The sequence below is a fragment of the Gallinula chloropus genome (assembly GCF_964237585.1).
Source record: "Gallinula chloropus genome assembly, chromosome: 2".
Classification (NCBI taxonomy): domain Eukaryota; kingdom Metazoa; phylum Chordata; class Aves; order Gruiformes; family Rallidae; genus Gallinula; species Gallinula chloropus.
This window is the reverse complement of record NC_140086.1, coordinates 31,504,402-31,521,602: the sequence shown is the minus strand read 5'-3', so window position 1 is coordinate 31,521,602 and position 17,201 is coordinate 31,504,402. Positions and strand designations below refer to the sequence as shown.

The 17,201-nt window shown below is 42.0% G+C and overlaps 1 protein-coding gene across 1 annotated transcript in view; it reads right to left on the bottom strand.

Moving 5' to 3' along the window:
• The window catches only part of ZNF704 (zinc finger protein 704), a gene marked incomplete at its 5' end in the record, with an annotated part of 92,885 nt that overhangs the window by 61,325 nt on the left and 14,359 nt on the right, over nucleotides 1-17,201 (bottom strand). The window contains one exon of the mRNA XM_084260426.1: nucleotides 11,586-11,833. Coding sequence (XP_084116552.1) covers nucleotides 11,586-11,833 — 248 coding nt within the window. The remainder of the gene's footprint in view (nucleotides 1-11,585; nucleotides 11,834-17,201) is intronic.

Below are 17,201 nucleotides of genomic sequence, written 5' to 3'. Positions count from 1 at the left end.
TTCATGTCTTTCCTGACCTCAACAATACATCAAATACCACTGCATAAACAAGAATGTTTTAAGCATGTAAATAAAATTATAGCTACGAACATAGCTATGCTATATGTGATGTATGCAACCATGCACACGGTAACCCATTCTTGCACGTTTCATAGACACACAAGTTATAAACCATGTCCCCATTGACTTTTTTCTTTTTCTCAGCACAGATGGCATTTCAAGAGGGGTTTTTTTTTGTGCCACAGCTAACACAAACCACAAAGAAATTACTCTTATTGAATATTGCCTGCTGCTGAAGAGTGTTTTGAAATTACACTCCATTTTTTAAGGGAGCTGAAGAGCTGAGAACAAGCCATGCATTCACAGCAATGGCTAACAGATAGAGCAGCAAGGCTGCCTGAATGCAGCTCTTCAAGAGCCAGCGCCCGATGGTCGCGGCAGATTAAGGACACATTTTTCCCTCTACGCCACATTAGAGGAATTCATTGAAATTTGCTTGGTAATGAGATCATTGCCCATTAGCAACTTTCATCACACAGATAAAATTATCTAGCCTTTTCTCTTGGCTGCCAGTGGAAGAAGATTTTAAAGGCAAATACTTCTCCAGATGAAGACACGTTTCTCAGCAGTGCTCTCTGAATGTGGGATTTTATAGAGAAATAGGAAACTTGATTTACATGTGTGTATCATAGAATCATAGAATGGTTCGGGCTGGAATCTACCTCTTTCTTTTCAAGGCACAATCTTCTTTTGAAGATAATTACCTAAACCAATACAGACTCCAATGTCAGGCAGTAGGGCAACTTAGCACTGCCACATTTAACTGCACAATCAAATCCTTGTGCTTTTGTCATTGAAATCTCATTCCCTGGGAATGTCACTGCAAAGCCACAGTTAAAAAAATTGGACAGTAACGTTGGCCAAAAATTCAGATTGTTGAAGTTACCAAGTGGTGTTAGAAGTTCCCTCTCTTATATTAAAGCTACTGTACATATCAGAACACAGAGTGAAAGGTAAAAATTACGGAAACCTAGGAACAGTGATCTAAGAGGTCTGTGTGATAACCAGCTGCTACACAAAGCCCCACCAAAGTTACCCATTCATGACAAGTAAGTTTCACCTATATTCTTGCAAGGTCCATCACTCTTAAATCCTGCTTTCACAGGATAGAGTACAGCAAATGAGGCTCCAAGACCACAACCACATGCTGCAGCCATTATACTAAAATGTGTGAAAATTATTATCAAATGCAAAACATAACGAGTAAAGAACAGAAAAAACACTTGGCTATATTGATGGTAATGATATTGCCTCTGCTTTGAGCATCACTGAGAAAAAATACCTTAAGAGCAATGTTAACTCATCCAAGATTCACACTTCAACAAAAATATTATGTTGGCAAAATCCTACTGGAGAGACCAGCCAGCATATCTAAGACTAGTAATGAAAAGAATAAATCCATCAGCAATCTCAGATGAGTTGGCTGGCCCCTCCAGCAGGATTTTGACAACATAGTGTTCTTGTTTAAGTGTGAAGTCACAACAGTCCAGTGAAGTTCCCACTCATTGGAAAAGGGGAAACATAGCCCTCAATTTTAAAAAAGGGATAAAAGGCAGACCTAGGGAACCACAGGGCAGTCAGTCTCACCTCTGTGCCTAGCAGTATCATGGAGCACATCCTCCTGGAGACTACACTCAGGCACATGGAAAATAAGGAGGTGATGGGTGACAGGCAACAGGGCTTCACTCGCTAAGGGCAAATCCAAGTTTGGTGGTCTTCTATGACAGGGTTACAGCACTAGTGGATAAAGCAAGAACTGTCATCACCTACTTGGAGTTGTACAAAGCATGTAACACTGTCCTACACAACCACCTTGTCTCTAAATTACAGAGATACGGATTTGATGGATGGACCACCTGGTGGGTAAGGAATCGGCTGGATGATCACACTCAACGTCAACAGCTCCATGGCCAGGTGGAGACCAGTGACAAGCTGCGATCCTCCGGGGACTGGGACTGGCACCATTTAACATCTTTGTCAGTGACACAGACAGTGGAATTGTGTGCACCCTCAACAAGCTTGCTGACCACACCAAACTCTGTGGTTGTGAAGTGCTGGCTGACAAAAAGCTCACCGTGAGCTGGCAATGTGTGCTCGCAGCCCAGAAAGCCAACTGCATCTTGGGCTGCATCAAAAGGAGCCTGGCCAGCAGGTCAAGTGAGGTGATTCTGCACCTCTGCTGTGCTCTCATGAAACCCCAGCTGAGTACTGCATCTGCCTCTGGGGCTCCAAATAGAAGGACATTGAGCTGTTGGATCAAGTCCTGAAAAGGGCCACAAAGACGGTAAGAGAACCAAAGCACCTCTCCTATGAAGACAGACTGAGAGAGTTGAGGTTGTTCAGTTTGGAGAAGAGAAGGCTCCAGGGAGACCTTTTTGCATCCTTCTAGTACCTAAAGGGGCTTACAAGAAACTTGGAGAGAGGCTGTTTACAAGAGTGTAGTGACAGGACAAGGGGTCATGGTTTAAACTGAAGGAGGTTAGATTTAGATTAGATATCAGCAAGAAATTTTTTACTGTGAGGGCGGTGAGGCATGGGTACAGGTTGCCCAGAGAAGATGTGGCTGACCCTTCCCTGGCAGCATTCAAGGCCAGGTTGGATGGGGCTTTGGGCAATTGAAAAAAATGTAAGTCCATTGAAAAAAATGAAAAATAGAGATATGTTATGCACACTCTCAAGAGTAAATTTTTTCTACAGCAGTGGATGTTACACAGAATCACAAGGTTGGAAAAGACCCTTGAAGTCCAACCATTCCCATCCTATACTAAACCATATCCCTAAGTACCTTTTTCAACAAATGATCCTATCCAAAATACTGTGACTCTCTGGCAGTGGGGATTTCTAAATGCTAATGCCCAAGCCTGTACCATCTGGCCATGAAAGCCAATCTTACTTCTAACAAGCTCCACCATCGCTATGTTCAGCCACTCTTGTATGCGATAGTCCCAGAAAACATGTCCTTTCTTCCCCAGCACTCTTGAGACTTGCCCCACCATCCCACCACCTTAAAGTTTGCAAGACGCCAGAAACACCGCCATCTCTCTCAGCATCTTGAGAAGCTGGTTCAGCTATCATGGCAAGAAACAGAATGAACACCCAGGCAAGTTATCTGGAAAATAACATCCCAATTAAGTGAGCAATGTGACTTTAGGAGTTCTGGTTTGGCTCTGCAGCAGCTACTTGCAGAGGTTTTATTTGCAGTTTAATCTACACTGTTTTCAAAGAAGCTTCTGCTACACCATTTCTGCATGTCAGGCACATCAAAGGCACCTAGAGTTTAAAGAACATACATGATCCCTCTAGAATGCAAAGAAAATTTAGTATTAGAAAACAGTATCAAGAAATACATAACTTCTTTTACTTCAAAATGTGCTAACAGACCAATTCTCTGATTGCTCTTTGGATAAAGCCTCTTTTTACCATTAACAGTCAGATCCTAGAAGGCACCACACCTTTTTGCAGCAGACCATGACGAGCAGTTTACCGTCATTATTAAACATAATCAAGCTCTAATGACTGCTTGGGTGAAATCCAATCAAGCTGCACACATTTAACTAAATTAGTCTAGCAAAACAAAGCAACAATTTACTACTTCAATAATTAGCTAGCGCGGATATTTGGAGAAGCTGCTTCTAAATGCATGGCACTGCTAACCAACAACAATTTTACAGAAGCCTTCAAATATGGGAGTGACTCTGGGAATAATTTTCATTACATGAAAAATAACCATTTTCCAAGTTTCTAATTATCATGCATGCACACAAAATAAGAAACAGGAGTAATCAACTTCTAGGATGGTGAAGAAGCTTGGAGAAAAACCTCACACCTTCTTATAGTGCTTCTGGGGTAGCAAACAAGCTGCAGAGCTACAGTCAGTAAATCTGAAGCAGAGCTTGGTTTCTGGGTCTTTTGTTTTCAGCCATTTAACTGAAAAGGCTCAGCAGCCAACAAATGCCAAGTGCAAGGTCCTGCATGTGGGTTGGCACAGTCCCAAGCAAAACTACAGGTTGGGTGGAAAATGGCTGGAGGGCAGCCCTGAGGAGAAGTCCTGGGGGGTGCTGATTGATGACAAGCTCAACATCAGCCAGCAGTGTGTGCCCGCAGCTCAGAAGGTCAACCATGTCCTGAGCTGCATCAAGAACAGCGTGGCCAGCAGGTCAAGGAAGATGATTCTGCCCCTCTACGCTGCTCTCCTGAGACTCCACCTGGAGTACTGTGTCCAGCTCTGAGGTCCCCAGCACAGGAAAGACATAGACCTAATGGAATGTGTCCAGAGGAGGGCCACAAAGATGATCAGAGGGCTGGAGCACCTCTCCTATGAAGACAGGCTGAGAGAGTTGGGTTTCATCAGCCTGGAAAAGAGAAGGCTCCAGGGAGACCTAATTATGCCCTACCAATACTTAAATGGGTCCTACAGGAAACTGGGAGAGGGACTCTTCACCAGGGACTGGTAGTGACAGGACAAAGGGCAGTGGCTTTAAACTGAAAGAGGGTAGGTTTAGATTAGACATTAAGAAGAAATTCTGTACTATGAGGGTGGTGAGGCACTGGAATAGGTTGCCCACAGAAGATGTGGAAGCCCCATCCCTGGAATTAAGGCCAGGTAGGATGGGGCTTTGGTCTACTGGCAGGGGTTTGCAACTAGATGATCTCCGAGGTCCCTTCCAACCCAAAGCATTCTATCATCCTATGAAATAGTTGAAGCCCTCTGAAGTTGCCCCTTTAACCCGCTCTGCCAAAACTGCTAGTGATACAGGAAAGGAGCTCCCCCAAGGAGAACTGAGGAGCCTTCTAAAACAGACTATGATCATCACAGAAGACAATCCAAACAAACAGTATCTCTGGATAAACAAAAAAGCACAACTTGATCATCAGGTTTTTCCCTCTGCGAGTAAATTGGGAAGTCCTCCTAGTAAGGATATCGTGGTTAAGCAGCTACTGCTTTTGATCTTGGGAGTCAGGCTTCTGGAGAGTTTTAGCAATGAAAGTATGCAAATGTTTCCACTGAAATGCACAGTGCATAATCAATCATTCCCAGCAGGCCTTACGGATCAACAACACACTCTCTAATCAGAAGGCCGCCTAGAGCTACATTCCTGGAGAGAACAGGCAAAAATATCATTTAGGGATGAAAATGCAGCACTACCTATACTATTTCTTTATAATGATGGTCAGAAAACACAGTTGTAATTCATTTTGTTCCAGTTTCCTGTAGCTATTGTAGAAGATCCTAAAGTGGCAATGGGAGAGAGAATTCCTAGAGACATTTCATTTAGTGTATTTCAATTACTTCACATATTCTTCCATTAAATTACAAACTAATTAGTAGATAAAGAATAGGTACAAGAATAAAAAGTATTTCTGCAATGAATGAGCAACCAGAAGATAGTAAAATCTAGCATGTTGTGGCAAGTGTCACTGCTTCACAGCAGCGAACCAGAAGGGCACAGGAACTAGAAGGTTTTCCTTTCAAAGATTCACAGAATCACAGAACAGAAGGGACTGGAAGGCACCTCTGGAGAACATGTAGTCCAAACCCCTGCTAAAGCAGAATCACCTAGAGCAGCTTACACAGGATTACGTCCATGCAGGTTTTGAGTATCTCCAGAGGAGACTCCACAGTCTCTCTGGGCAAGCTGTTCCAGTGCTCTGCCACCCTCACAGTAAGTTTTAACTCATTCAGACAGAACTTTCTATGTTCCAGGAACATACTTTGCCCATTGCCCCTTGTGCTGTCACTGGGCACCACTGAAAAGAGCCTGACTTTTTCCTCTAGATCCACCCTTTAAGTATTTATTAGTATTGATTAGATCCTTTCTGTCTTTTATCCTGCATGTGAAACAGATCCATTTCTCAGCCTTTCCTCGTATGAGAGATGCTCCACTCCCCCTCACCATCCTTGCAGCCCAACACTGGACTCTCTCCAGTAGTTCCTTGTATTTTTTGATCTGGGAGCCCAGAACAGGACACAAGTACTCCAGATGTGGCTTCACCAGATCAGAGTAGAGGAAGAGAACAACCTCCCTTGACCTGCTGGCCAGAGTCTTCATGATGCACCCGGGATACCACTGGCCACCTTGGCCATGAGGGCACACTGCTGGCTCATGGAGAGCTGCTTGTCCACTAAGACTCCTAGGTCATTCTCTGCAGCACTGCTTCCCAGCATGTCAACCCCTAAACTGTACTGGTGCTTGGGGTTATTCCTCCCTAGGTGCAGGATCCTACAATTGCCCTTGTTGAATTTCATTTGGTTCCTCTCCAACCAACATTCCAGCCTATCCAGGTCCCTCTGAATGGCACTGCAGCCTTGTGGTCCACAGCTACTTCTCCCGGTTTTGTATCATCAGCAAATTTGCTGAGGGTTCACTCCATCCCATCATCCAGGCCACTGAAGAATATGTTGAGTAAGAGCAGACCCAGTATTGACCACTACCTACAAGTCTCTAACTAGACTCTGCATCGATTATCACAACCATCAGGGCCCTGCCACTCAGCCACTTCTCAATTCACCTCACTGTTCACTCATCTAGTCCACACTCCTAAGCTTACCTATGAGGATGTTATGGGAGACAGTGTTAAAAGTCTTACTGCACAATAGCTATTTTCACACTACAGGAGTTACTTAAGCAGCTGAAGTTTAGCTCTGGCTTGTCCTTTAAGAGCACAAACTTACTGTAGAAGAAGTTAGGTAGTTAGAAACTCTGTATGTCTTTTTTTCAGTGGCGATACGGTACAAAAGGACTGGGGAAAAGAAGAATGTTGTGGCAAAAGGATAATAGAAATTTCACAGTATTTCAAGGTCATATAGCACAAGGCTAACAAAAGCAAAATTATTCAAACATTCCCACCCTCAGGATGGGCAGGACTGATGCCTGAGTAGTTCCTTCTTTAATTTTCTTAAACTTTCAGATGTTTCAGTTACTCATTTCTGATGTTCCAGAAAGGACCCAACTTTTACACTAATGTAGGTTTTGGACGGTTTCCAGCTACATCTTGTCAGAACACCTCTGTATAAAAAGACCTTTAATCCCATGATCGTTCCCAGATATTTATTCTCACATTTTACTAAAAAAAATACCCAAACCCCAAACAAAATCAAATAATCCAAAACAACCCAACAAAACCACCAAAAAACCAAACTTCATCCTTTGCTCTCCCTCTAAGAGGCAGAAGCATCTCCCACATACCTGACAAGCACTGGGTCCCTACATGATGACTCCAGCCCTCCCAGCCACCATATCAGCAGCACAGGCTTTTTCTTCTCTTTCTCGTTGACATGCTTTGGGAGTAAGTGTGAACTGTAGGAAGTAGCTGATGAAAATACAAATGAGCAAAAAGGCTCAGTTAACTTCCCCTCCGCTGCCTACTGGGGATGTCATCTTTGACTACATCTGACCTCTACAGATGTAGCTGTCCAAAACACTGGTAGACCTGTGGTTGCTTCTGCCCACAACACAAGTTGATTAGTCCCTCAGTGACACCACTCTCTTTAAAAAATGACCTTTCACTACTCAGATCCTAAGGATCTGGGCTGTGTTTGATCACTCACGTTTGAGCTGGAGGTCAGTCTAACATCTCAATTCTCAGAGACGACCGCAGTTGATAGCGGAGTGGTAAGACCCCTTTCTTCATGACAGCAGTACTTAATGCTCCAAAACTACCAATAAATTAAAATTTTCTCTTTCTAGTAAGTAATTCAAATTTCTTTATTAATTCATCTATTAATTTATCAAACTGAAGAGTTTCATTTACTCTCCTCTGAGTTTCAGAAGTAGTAAAGCTATTTAACTCATAAATTTTAGTCAAAATGACCAAATGAAGAAACCTGTTAGCCTCTCATTTCAATTTTTCCTCCCAAAACATAAAATTCAGTAAAAGTCACAGTTATCTTGTATTTTAATCCAAAAAAGACTCTTCCAGTACAGCACATAGCACAGAAAGTTCTTCAGGATTTTTTTGCAAGATTAAATAGAAAATGTGAACAATGAACTTTAAAATTTAATTCAATTTGCATATTAAAATTGTCCAGAATGGCAATAAAATATTTGTTTCAGGTCTGCTACACTTAGCCTGCCACTATAATTTTAAAGAGCTGCCCTATGAAGCACCTTGAATAAGCACCTCTGTACACCTGAGACTGCAATTCAGGTCCTTGCTCCAAACACAATGATGAAAGAACCTCAACCCACACCATCCACACTCCAGGCAAGTGCCTAACTGTTGGGTTAATGAGATCTAATTCGTAGCCCAACAGTTATGCATTTGGCTGGAGTATCAGAAGTGTGGGTTCAGGTTCTTTTATTGTTGTATTAATTAATTAGATCTACCCCTTCTTTCCAGATTTCATTAACAAACAAAGTGTCCATGATTCCTACTAGTTTTCCGTTTTCCTGCACATGAGACATCTGTCAGCCTGTCCCTGCTCCACAGATTCATCCACTGTCCCTTCAGTGCACCCCAAACACCACTGACTCAGCTCAGGTGTTTTCACATTTCTAAAATTTCAGAGCTTATAAGCAATAACAAAAGCCCAAGGCTGAAGGCTTCAGAAGCAATAATTATTATGCTGGTGTTTTCTGAACTGTTAGTTATTTTGCACACAATGCCTTACAAAGATTTTCATTCTTACTCATTGAGATCCTTAAAAACAGGTAAGGTGGGATGGGCTTTGTTTCATTTTGTGGTGAAAGTGAAGGATACTTATCCACGTTACCAGCTCTTTGGCAGACACTTTTTCAGAGCTCATACAGAGATACTCATATTCTCCTGTTAATAAGGATTCTGCAGTATGACAAACTTCTGTCTCAAAATCACTTACATACTTATCCTGGCTTTAGTGAGATACTGCAAAATTTAAGGTTACCCTTTACCTTGCCGTATGAAGTGGGTAACCTCAGCTTCTCTATGGTTTTAAAACAAAATAAATACCAAGCTTCATTTCCACAGCATTTTTACACTGCAAAATGAAAGGTTTTTGTAAAGAGGGTGCAATGTTGCAATAAGAAACTGAAGACCATATTAAACTCTGTATTTCTTCCATACTTTTGTAAACAACATCTGATTGATTCAAGATGACCTTTCACACATGGGTATGACAATCTGTGAGGCAATCATCAAGCTGGAAAGGTGGGTGGATGGATTTGCTCATCAGAGAAGAAACAGTTGACTCAGTAAGTCCTGCCAGATGGAGAACAGATGAGGAATTCACCTCTGGGAAACCACAACTCCATCAGCACAGTCCTAGATAGAAGATTGGAAGAGTCTTATAAAGAGACCACAGAATATCAAACGTCCAGACTCCCGCTTCTCAAGAGTATGACTTAAGAGATCAAACTGTGCTGAAGAGGAGAACGGACTGCATATTGCCTTAACTGCAACAACAAATACTTGGTACAACGGCAAAGGTTTTGGCACTCTTCCTGCCCCATGTAGAAAAATGTCCCAATAAACCACCTCAGATTAAAAGGGAAATTTAAACTTGTCCTCCAAACCGTAGCAATAACGAGAGATGTTTATGATACTATCACACTTAGACACTAGGATTTGTCTTCTACTTCATTCTCTAATTCTGTTAAAGCAGCAGCTTAACCTGCATATCTGAAAACATGCGACAACGTAATATGATCATTTACCTGTTCACAAGAAAATACAGGAAAATGAACAATTTCAGAAGACACCTTTGCAAATTAACATATTTCCTATCACCTGCAGTAGCTTGTGCTCACAACCAGTGTCACAATGATGAAGTCAGTAGAGACGTTAATCGTTCACTTTTCCACCTTCTTACAGAAAAGAGGGATGATTGAGCAGTTACAGAACAGGAGAGCTTGACTTCTTTAGGTGGATTACCTGCATGACGCCACACAAAAATGCACTTAAATCCTCTATTTTGGCTGCCTTAATTGTAAAATGGAAATGCCTCACATATATGGTTTGAGCAGGAGGTTGGACTAGGTGACTTCCTGAGGTCCCTGCTGACCTGAATTTTCTGATGATCCTATTCATTTTGAGACACGTAAGCCGGAATGAGAAGGGTACTGAGCCATTACAGGGTTGGTTACTGGTGAAAGTCTCAAATAAGTATACTAACATTTTCAAGCTTTTAATGCATAGTTTTTTACTATATCCATGTGTACGTAGGCAGGAAAATCCTGTCAACCCCCTTGTGAACTTCACAGATTTCACAAGTGTCATTCTCTGTGGAAAATGACGGTCAATCTGTTTTGGATGTTATGGTAGAACCTGCTGGTTTATGCTGGTTTTTAGAAAGCAAACAAAGCAAAAAACAACAAAATAGTCAGTTTGACTACATATTTTTAAGTGGCACTATAAACTTCAAAGGTGTGTCACTGAAAATTATATGCAGGTGAATTTATCAGACAGTTCAAGGAAAAAAAGAAATCTTTGCAGACAGTCTGATGCCAACATGAAATAATGAACAACAAAAAGAAAAAGCACTTCTCTAGCAACGTAAAATACCCAATTTGTTGTCAATTTTTCACCACTGATACAAGTGAGTGTGTTTAGCATACGTTTCTTTTATACTGATGTTCAGCATTTCCTAGAGGAGTAATTTTCAAAGCAGTGAAGACCCTCCCAAAAGTTCAAGGCTCTGAACTCTGTATTTTGAAGTCCCTTCTCATTAAATCACTAGCCAGTGTGAAATTCTCAGTTTCTTCTCTTACTGTTATTCCATTTAAATATCAGGAAGGAAAAAAAAATAAATAGGCAAATAAACATTGTATTTCTTGCTGTGACATAGGTGAAGGCTTAGATTAAAGAACAATTATTTTTCTCAAAATACTTCCCTAAAAATAGCTCCTAATTAAAAGTGTAATTACCCAGATGTGAATTCTGAAGTCACAACCACTTACATGCATTTACAACAGATCCTCAAGGAATAGCAAACCAATGCCAAAATCTCCAAATCCTCATTTTGTACAAATTTGACTTCCCTGCTTTGGCTTTTCCTAACTACTATTTTCTGTTCATTAATTTCATAGACCACATTATGACCTAGCTATACACCTATGTAGGGATACAACAGAACATAAGGTACTACAGCCTCGCTACGCAGAGTTAGTCACCGCATGCTGCTGCGAATATAAAGCAGCTGCATGTTTGACAGTAAAAACAAAAAAAAAAAGAAATTGCTAGCAGATAAAATGCTTCTGTGTCTAATTTAGAACATTATTTCTTGGGACAAATCTCTATCAACAATCTCTTCCTGTTAGGACACATCCTCTTCTGGGAGTACCTCAGTTGCAGCGTGTTAGAAAAGCAAAAACATTGCAAAAGCAATTCAAAGCCCTACACTGCAGATGGTCTCAGTTTCTGCTACCAGTGTTTGCAATTTTCTAGCGTCTCACTCAAGTAGTGGAGTTGTGGTTGACTTTGGACATGAATACAAGTCTTATTTCATTGTATGACTTCCAAATTTGCCTCTAATATCCCACTAAAAAAAAAAAAGCAAGAAAAAAAAGGCTTAAAACAAAACACAATTTAAAACCGCCAACTTTCCTTACCTTGCTGGAGGCACATCAATATTTGAAGAAACAACCTTGCGCTTCTGTTCCAGAAGACAAACAGAACGAGTGTTTTCCTTTTCATACTCATGAGCTCTGTTGGGTTTTTTGGTCTCTGCTGTTTTTAAATCTTCCTCCTTTGTGGTGAACAGGAGAAACTGTTGGTCTGGCAGTTTTTGACTGATGTCACTTTTTACATCCTCCTGTTGAAATGCAGGGAAGGTCATTTCACGCTTGATGCTGGCTGCCTGTAAAATTAAAAGCAATTACTCAATTTTCTTCTAATTCTCCTAAAATATGTGTGTGTAGGACTCAATGCCCACAGGCATTTACTTCTAATTAGTTTTTTGAATCAGAGAGTGTAGTTTCTTTGCCCTTCACAAATTCTGAAACTGCCACTAATTTCTCAATGGTGTTGAAGACTACCAGGAAAATAAGTAATTCTTGTCCATTTGATAAAGCAATGTTACCTCTGAATGCTAAATTGCAAAGGTACTCAAACTGGAATATCAGAAACCACAGTATATGTAACATATATTTAATGTATACACATCTGTGCTGTCTTACTATGCAAAAGAAATTCAAGCTGCCCTCCTCCCATATTTCCAGGGAAAAACAGTAGAGCTTAGCCAGACAAAAGGCAACCAAGAAACTGAGGTGCTTCTAACAGCCACTTATTGGGTTCTTTAACAGTTCTGTTTGTAACAAGGGTTTCTCACTGAGCATAAAAATAATTCACTAGCATCTAATTCAGCTGCCAAAAGGCCAAGGGGAGCAAGCCATGCTGGCAGGACCACCGCCAAGAGCCCAGGCAGCTGCCCCACTGACAGCCAGTGCTGAGGAGCACAGACACACACAGAAGCACTGTTAGGTTGTGTCTTCCAGCACTTCCCAGATCTTCAGGCCTGCTGCTTCCCACAAAGGCCTCCCAAGCAAATAGGTACCTTGAGAAATATGCTACCTCTCTGGAATACAATGTGCTGGTGTTTATAAAGCAACCTATGGCAGGGTGGCAGTGAAGAGCGCGGAAAGCCAACAGAACCGAGCCACTTTGCCTTCCCACAAGGAAAACAAAGCCCAAGATCTTAATTTTCCTCCAAAACACCATTCGTTGGCCAGCAAGGCTTCCTCAGCTTCACAGGGGATGACCTATTCCATGGGCTGTCATGAGTCCTCTGTCCTGCCTTACATCAGCTGAGCTCCTCTAGCCCTTCAGCCTGCCAGCTTCCTTGGTGGAAGAGACGAAGCCTAGCAGAAGCATCTGCTAACAGAGTACTCAGATAGTAACAGCAGCAGCAAGCATAAATTCCCATGTAAACTCTTGCAGTTTACACCCCTTTTTTGTTAAAACATTCATGAATGTATATATGTTTATACATTAAAATGAATAAAAATATAATCCTTTCCCCACAGATCTCCCTGTTTGTAGCTTTCAAACCTCAGCAGGTATAAAACCCATGCAAGCAAACTACGTTAAACTCACAGGAAAGACAATCTTGCCAAGGCAATTTTGTACTGTTCTGCAAAGTACATGTCATCTCATTCTAGTGTTTCCACAGAAGGGCTTTCAGCAGTTGCTTCAAGAACAAAACTAGAATTGCCACTTTATGAATGCACAAAGTAGGAAGAATTAGTCATTTTACACTTCTTCACGCACAAACAGATGACACATTACCAAGAAAATCTGCATGGGAGACTAAACAGTCAGCATATGATCACACAGAATTAGAACACATATAAACAATATAAATTTAGTTCTGATTAAATGATGTTTTTTAAAAAACTTAGATTTACAGCAAGTCCTTTCTGAGCATCTGAGGATCTTAACAAATGCTGAGCTGCCTTCAATTTTCATCTAAACTGACTTAGAAAGGATGCACTGAAGCAAAAACAAAGCCTGAAAAGAGCCAAGTTCCAGCATCCAGCCCCTAGAAATGAAACAATGCCAAACAAAGGTATGTAGAGGCCTTGAATTCCACTCCCACCATTGCCACATAGTCTTCCACAGAGTATCTTCTCCTCCCTCCTCAGGATCTCCACCTTATCCAGTGCAGAGCACAATGTTGTGCGGGGCAAGAGCTGCTACACTTGTGTGTGGAAGGGTGCTGCTGTGCACATCTATGAGGGAGGATCCAGCAGTTTTCTCCTTGCTCTGCACATCCCTTACTGGAGAAAGCACCAAGAGCACAGGAGAGGGGCAGCTTCCTTCCTTCCCTATTCTCCAATGCCAGACTGAACATGGCATTCAGGAGGATGAATTTTTTTTTAACCCAATATATACAAGATTTTACAAAAAAAAACCCCAAACCAAAAAAAAAGAACACCCCCAAAAAATACCCCCACCCAAATATTTTTTTCATCAATCTATGGAGCTGCAATATTTTACTCAGTTTCAGCAAGCATATTATGCCATACATTAAGTTTTCTTTATGGACTTAAATAGTAATAATAAAAGGCTGCAAATTCAGATTACAGGTGTACAAATAAAGTCTAAGATGTAAAGACCAAAACACTTACACCGTAATACCAAAAATCGGTATCAAAACTATTCACAACCAGTTCGAATACCTTCAAATAACAGCTTGGTTTACACAGGTCCATGGGCCAGGTTAACAGCCAGCCCCGTGCAAATGGGTGGGAGTGAGGAACAGCTCAAGCTGTAAGTGCTGCAGCCAAACAGCTAAATGGTGTTGTGGACTGAGTTGCTAGTAATGATATGTTTATCGATATAAACCAGCAATTTAACAAAGTTTGATAGTAAACTCAACAATGGTTTAACAAGACTCAGTGGCAAAGTGCACTGGGTGATCTGCTGCATAAAAACCTGATCAAACTGTCAGGAGGCACCCTTGGTCAGTCACGAGGTTCAGAAAGGACCCCCTTGAGTTCTAAACACCTTCCCAGAAAGGAGTCTAGGTGCGTCTGGATCCAGTCCTCATCCTGGAATTGATCAATTGTTTATGTCTAAAGGATCAGGTGTGCACAATCAACTAACATTTCAAAATTTAGCATGCTACTAGTCACTTAACAAGAATTTGTTGTGGCAAGAAGTCCTCAGCCTCAAGGAGTAACCTCACTGGGTGTCCCTAGGCTAGGGGAGCTCCTGCCATGCACCCCTCCACCATGCAGGACAGCTCGGTGGGCTCTGGGCTGTCCACCACAGTCATATTTGCATACCAGCAAGACATCTACATCACCCTTCCAGGCAGCCCCTGTGTACCATGTGGCCATTCACCCCCACAAAGTCCAGCCTAATCCAGATGCAGCCATCGCAACATCCCCTGGTGGTTCTCCCTTGAGGTGTGAGGAGTACACCTACATAAGTGGCCAGAAACAGACTAAGACTAACCCTTCTCCTCCCGTTCCATTTTCAACAGATGTTTGGAAATATTAACCTCTCTCTAAACTTTCCTTTGAGAGCAACTGGAAATTAGGCACCTTCTCTGCTTTAAAGGCAGGTGATCATGAGAGAAAGCCAAGAGAAGGTGGCCATTCTCTGGTAGCCTTCTCCTGTCCCACAGGCAGTTTTTTTCTATTTTAATTCATCCATGTCTACAGGAGCCACTTCCACTTCAGACCCCTGCCCTATCTGGAAGGGTATGAGACCTTTTGCTGGAAGTCCACCTCCACGAGCAGCTGTTGACATGGGGAACACAGGAGGGCCACAGTCATTTCACTGACCAGGTTACTTGCTTTGTGGCAAGCTGTAGTATACACAGACACAGCCTGTCTTGCAGACAGTGACATGCTAACACTGTAACATCTATTTACTTGAGATTACTTCCAATACTTTGCAATTCTCAAACTCCATGATTCTGTTGTTCCCTAACAGTCTGGCTTTTCTTGTCATCATACCTGCGTACTTGCCAACCTTATTGCCTCCAGTATCAACTACTGATAAAACCTCACACAGTTTTTTCCATACACTTGATTAATTATCATTCATATAAGCAATTTGATAATAGGCTAACTGTTTTTCCATGCAATTCATTGTGTATTTTCACCCTTAAGTCATTAGCAACCTTCAACTAACTTTCAACCGAGTCCTTTGCTACCTGGCCTCAGGCAACCAGCATTGCTTGGAAGTTCAGTCACAAAACCAGGAATTTTAAACCATCTGCAAGTTTCAAAAACTAGCTTTGCTTCTGTCTGCAGTTACAGTTACCCTCACATGCCTTTCACAACTTCCATCACCGCTGGGCAAGGGGAACTATTGAGATGCCACCACTTGGAAATGGCAGCTGGGCATTACCTGCACCTTCCCCCCAGAGCTCAGCCCTGGAACTGCCCCGCACATGGGGTCTGGCCTGGCTTTACTCCTTCCACTGCCTCTCTGCAAGCACTGGTCTTCCCATTCCCAGTTTTCAACACCAATAGCACAACCATTTCCACAGGCACGAGCCAGGTCACCGAGTGCCCCCCCCCCCCCACTTTGCTCATTTTGATATAATCCCGCTCGCTGAGCGCAGCGGCAGTGCCGTGACAGCCCTGTTCTAGGAGACCCAGACAGGCACTGCTTCAGCCCAGGAGTTTGGTAATGGTTCTGCAAAACACAAAGGTCATTTCTTGCTTTGGCTTCTGAGCAGAAACTTTATCAAACAAAAAAAGGAAAGTGTTTTAGTTTGTGTTGAAGTTGTCAAGACAATGGTATATATTTAACTTAAAAAGTAAACCCCTCAACCTTAAGTTCCTGCTTGATTCATTATTATTATTTAAATCAAGAAGTTCAATATTCCACATGACAGCAAAATGATTACCACAGTTAAAACTTTCAGCAGTGTATTACTAATTTTTCATTGCAAAAGCCATCTTAACCTGCCTACAGGTGTTGCTCATCCTGAACTCCACACTCCTCATCCAGACCAGGCATTGCAACAGAAAGCCTGCCCAACTTAAAGCGTGCTCAGCACTGACAGAAGTTTGGAGGATTTACAGAAATTCTTTATTCTCTAAAGAGGATGTGCAGGCTGCAATTTTTCAATAGCTTAAGCCTTAACTTCTCTGCAGTCAATTTTTGTTATGCCCAAAAGCACATCCTGGTAAGGAGCTCACGTTGCAGTCAGCTTTCAGTCTTCTCCAATTCCAGTGACATTTCAGTTTGGATTTTGCCCTGAACAGCAAAAAAAAAAAAAAAAAAAAAATTATCGATCAAACAGACAGCTCAAGTATTGAGCTGCCTAATGAAAGGATCAGCAAACACCAGAATAAGTACACCTCTCATATTTATATGCAAATGCAGAGACTTACATTTGACAGTGTTGTGGTTTAACCCAGCAGGCAGCTAAAACAAGCATGCAGCCGTTCACTCACTCCCCCCGCGCTGTGGTAGGATGGGGGAGAGAATCAGAAAAAAAAGGTAAAGTTTGTGGATTTGGATAAAGACAGTTAAATAGGACAGAAAAGGGAGATACCAACAACAAAAAATAATGATAAAAGACTATACAAAACAAGTGATGCACAGTACAACTGCTCACTTGCCTGCAGACCACCAACACCCAGCTAATCTCAAGCCTCAGCTTGGCCAGCATCCCCTGAGTTACAGAGTATGTCGTTGTAAGGTATGGAATATCCCTTTGGCCAGTTTGGATTAGCTGTGCTGACTGTGTCCCCTCCCAG